Source organism: Porites lutea, chromosome 13 (assembly GCF_958299795.1).
Source record: "Porites lutea chromosome 13, jaPorLute2.1, whole genome shotgun sequence".
Lineage (NCBI taxonomy): Eukaryota > Metazoa > Cnidaria > Anthozoa > Scleractinia > Poritidae > Porites > Porites lutea.
The window spans coordinates 311,000-315,005 of record NC_133213.1 but is presented as its reverse complement, the minus strand read 5'-3'; the positions used below and the strand labels follow the sequence as shown (position 1 = coordinate 315,005).

The following is a 4,006-nucleotide window of genomic DNA, read 5'->3' as shown; positions in this document are numbered from 1 at the left end:
AGTTCCGTAGCTACGCTGCAATTTACGCAATTAAAGTGCTCTTCACGATTCTACTTTTTCCTAAAGATCTTCCCGTTTTTGTTTGCTCCTAAATTTAAGTACAAAAAAAAAATCCCTATTGCGCAATGTACGATGAAAAATTATGTTTGATGTTAACTCACTTATCAGCTTAAGGGCAAAGAACAAACAAATGTAGGAAATAGACTAAATAAAAACTTAAATTAACAATCACACAGTTTGGTTGGCTGACGTATACAAAGACAAATCGAACCGAACAAAACGGAGTAACATTAGAGAGTAACTTAACATTTATGTCTTTTTTCTGACGTTATTTATAATTTAATGGCAGTTAAGAGCATTGTTCAGGGCCTTATTAGTAAATCTATGTATACATCTTGCAGAATTTCCGCTAAATTGAGGTTGACTTTCACTTAAACATAACGTGACTTTACGCCTGGGAAAACGATTCATTTGAAAAAATAGGGTTTAACCATTTGTCAATTTTGTCAAATTTTAATTTGAAATAGTAACCTGTTACTACCAGACAATCAACTTAACGGTGCAGTTTTAAATTTCCGAGTGTTTTGATAGGTCTTGTTATTTGCACTTTGAGAGATTTTGGCCAAAGTTACAGTGCAATGGCAGACATCCCACGCAAACTCCAGTAACGAAGATAAAGGGAATCCATTCATGTGTTGCTTGGGCGGACTCGTTTGCAGCGCTCAAATGAAATATAAAACATTTGCAGTTCCAACAACATAGAGTCTTTTTTGAACCCCCTAGTGAGCGTTCAAGAGAAATATACATGATAATAACACTAGGTAAAGCTTATTTTAACACAGCGTGAAAATTGTTTTTAAGTTTCCTGTGGAGTCTTAAACAATTTTCCCAAACTTGAAATAGGTTATAGGACCGGTTCCACAATAACGCTTTAAGACGTGACTAAAATAAGAACACAGACAATAAGCTGGATTTGTGTAGTTTCAAAACTTTTCAGCCAGTTTAAGTATTTAGCTGGCCTCTTTGAAATAAGCATTACAAGGTATTACGTCTGCACTTTAATCTATTTTGTCCGTTTCTCCAAGAATGAAACCTGGAACTCACAATGAGCCTTTTCTTGTTCGTTCGTGTGTGAGTAAACTTGTACAAGGTGTCGAACTACTCAGTAGGTAGCTATGGGCCAATTCTTTTCTACAGCAACGCTTTAGTTTTTGTAACGGCAGGCAGAACTCGGTCACAATTTTACCTTAACAAGGTAAATTATGTTAACAAGGGTGAGCCCGGGTAATAAAAAATAATTAAGTCCTTAATACACCAAAACAGGCAAATCTCACGAGTATTATACAGCTGGTTTGTTTAAAACTCTCAGAAAGTTCATAAGTATATAAATTAACCTACTTCGCGGATAAAGAATCCTCTCATTGGAGAAAAAAATATATTGACAAAAAAGCGCTCTCTAAAATTTAAATACAGTTGCTTTTTTCTGGTTCTTTGACATGTTAACTCAAACCTGTACTGCAAGCTTCGTATCTGAAGCCAGCGGAAGTTTTAGCCGCCTATTGGGTCTTGTCAAGAGCCAGTTAATTCTGCATTACCCTAAATTAAGCCCGCCGAGTATAATTTTTCTCCCGAGGTGCAATTTGCCTCAATTAAATTATAAGAAAAGAAATTTTAATTTACTGTAGTTTTGACTTGGGCTTGTCTTGTGACTATAGGCTAACGCCGAATCCTTCAATTATTCTATACAGGTGCAATTCACAATGGCTTTTGTCTCGGACGCGGGTTTTTGATTGGCGAACAATGCATTTAGCCACAGTTGTTTTCAAGTAGAGTTCAATCGCGTCCGTTGAACATTCATTAGACAATAAAACCAAGCGCGTGCTCTCAGACTCAACAACTCAGTGTACCTTGATCGCACGTGTCTCACTTGAAACCATTTACTTTGATTCACAATAAAACAGCGAAAGGACAATCAAGTGTTAGGAGAGACACAACAAACTTGTCCACGGTTCGGTTAACACTCCTGAGTCACTTATATGAGACTGTTATCGACTCAACGAGAGCCAATTGACAAGTTAGTTCAAATCAAGCCTCACTGACAGTTTTTTAAGAGTCAATCAAAAAAGTTTAGTAGAAGAAAAAGACAGCCAAAATGCCCAAGTCCTTCCTGTTAAAAAGGCGATCTGTGAATGGCATGGAAAAGTTAACTGCGAAGCCGTCAAACAAGCAAGCCGAGAAAGGTATGCGCAAAAATACTATAAAGCTCAAGTTAAAGTAAGCTTCCTTCATTTTGCAGTTTCGATTAATGATATCCCGGCTATGTATTCTTATCTAAGTACTGAAACTTTACCTGTGTGCTAAAGTCATTCAATAAAATCCATGTTTTCCTACGTTTTATTTGGCTAAGTTCAAACTAATAAAGTTACAAAACTTGGTCCCTTAAAAATGTGAGTGTTAATAATTTACAATTTTCAGTACAACGTTGAAAAAATTGTACACGCCTTGAGTAACTGTTGAGGTTAACCTGAATATATAATAAGCTGTTAACCCTTAAAAACAAAGAGAATACTATCTTTGTCAAACACTCAATGACATTGTGTTGATTCTGCACACAGGCGTAGCAGAGGGAATGAATGCATCATCCAAGCCTGACCAAAAAGTCCAAGAAGTAATGCAGTACGGACTTCATACAGAGCCAAGGTCTCCATCAGTAACTTCTCAGGTTGATGCTCAAGATAGAAATATTTTCACCACAAGAGAAACAGCTTTTGACAAGGACTTCAGTCACCTCTACATTTACAACCCAGTGTACCACTTCCCGGTTCCTGATGCAATGAGAAGTGTCTACGAGAAGGACACGGCAGTTTTCAATAACATGCATGCCTGTTTTAGATATTTACACACTACAAGTAGTGAACATTTTGAATCATGGCGTTCAAACGCAATTGGGTATTTACCAGTAGTTAGCTACGACGTTTTTAAGGGAGAAAACCTCCTTGCCTCTCCCTCAAAGGTTCTTATCCCTGAAGAAGTTAGGGAGCCCTACCGATGTGATCAATGTGGTAAGGTTTTTAAGACAAAATACACCCTAGCAATTCACCTCAAAATGCCTAATCACACTTTCGCGCGTCCATTTGTTTGCAATACGTGTGGCAAAGGGTTTCGCTTGTCCTCCACCCTGTGTAGGCATAAGGTCATTCACACCAAGGATAAACCATACAAATGCCATTTGTGCGAGAAGGCTTTTAACCGCTCATCCACTCTGAAAACACACGTGCGAACCCACAGCCTTGAGAAGGAATTTGTTTGCGAACGCTGTGGGAAAGGTTTTCACCAAAAGGGCAATTTGCGAAATCATATTCTCATCCACACAGGAGAAAAACCTTACAAGTGTACTTTGTGCCACAAGGCCTTCAACAAATTGTCGAATCTGAAGTTTCACATGCACGTTCACACTGACAATTCTCCTTACAGGTGTAGCTTTTGCAAGGTTTCTTTCTCTCGAAGGTGCGATTTGAAGAGTCACGTTCACACGGCTCACTCCCAAAACGAAGGCGAAATCTCTTAAAGAACAAAACGAAAGTCGATTCCACCTGTTAGTTCTTTTATCTGTAGATAAGTCTCGTAATGACCTATTTGTTATCTGGAAGATAGGTATCGAAGATTATTGTTTCTTGTGATGTAGTTAGCAGTCGGTTTTACCTAAAGGTTTAGAATTTTGAGTCTCCAGGCATTAAATATTCTAACTAAGCGGAATTTCAAAATGCTTTAGATTAGTACTTTGCTGTAAATGGCCGCTTTTTTCTTTGGGTTTCCAGGTGTTAGATCTCAAAATTTGACCATTTCACTGGATATCGAACACTGGCACTTTGATGTTTAGATGAAGATAATTTTAAACTTCCGTTTAAGGTTTGTGATGATGTCCGTACGATTGTTCAGTTTGTAAGGGGCTGAAATCTCCATTATAGGGATTCAGTTGAAAGACTATCAACTAGAATAAGAAGTT

At 37.8% G+C, this 4,006-nt stretch overlaps 1 protein-coding gene across 1 annotated transcript; it reads left to right on the top strand.

Moving 5' to 3' along the window:
- The first annotated feature begins 2,017 nt into the window (after nt 1–2,017).
- On the top strand, nt 2,018–3,568 carry LOC140923526 (uncharacterized). The gene is made up of 2 exons (XM_073373607.1): nt 2,018–2,240; nt 2,616–3,568. The coding sequence occupies exons 1-2, from the start codon at nt 2,153–2,155 to the stop codon at nt 3,566–3,568; spliced, it is 1,041 nt and encodes a 346-aa protein (XP_073229708.1). The 5' UTR covers nt 2,018–2,152.
- The last annotated feature ends 438 nt before the right edge of the window (nt 3,569–4,006 follow it).

Excerpts from the sequence above, each read along its gene's own strand:
- LOC140923526 (XM_073373607.1), top strand. The coding sequence starts at position 2,153 with ATGCCCAAGTCCTTCCTGTTAAAAAGGCGATCTGTGAATGGCATGGAA. Across the intron at positions 2,241-2,615 it reads AAACAAGCAAGCCGAGAAAG|GCGTAGCAGAGGGAATGAAT; the intron begins GTATGCGCAAAA and ends TTCTGCACACAG.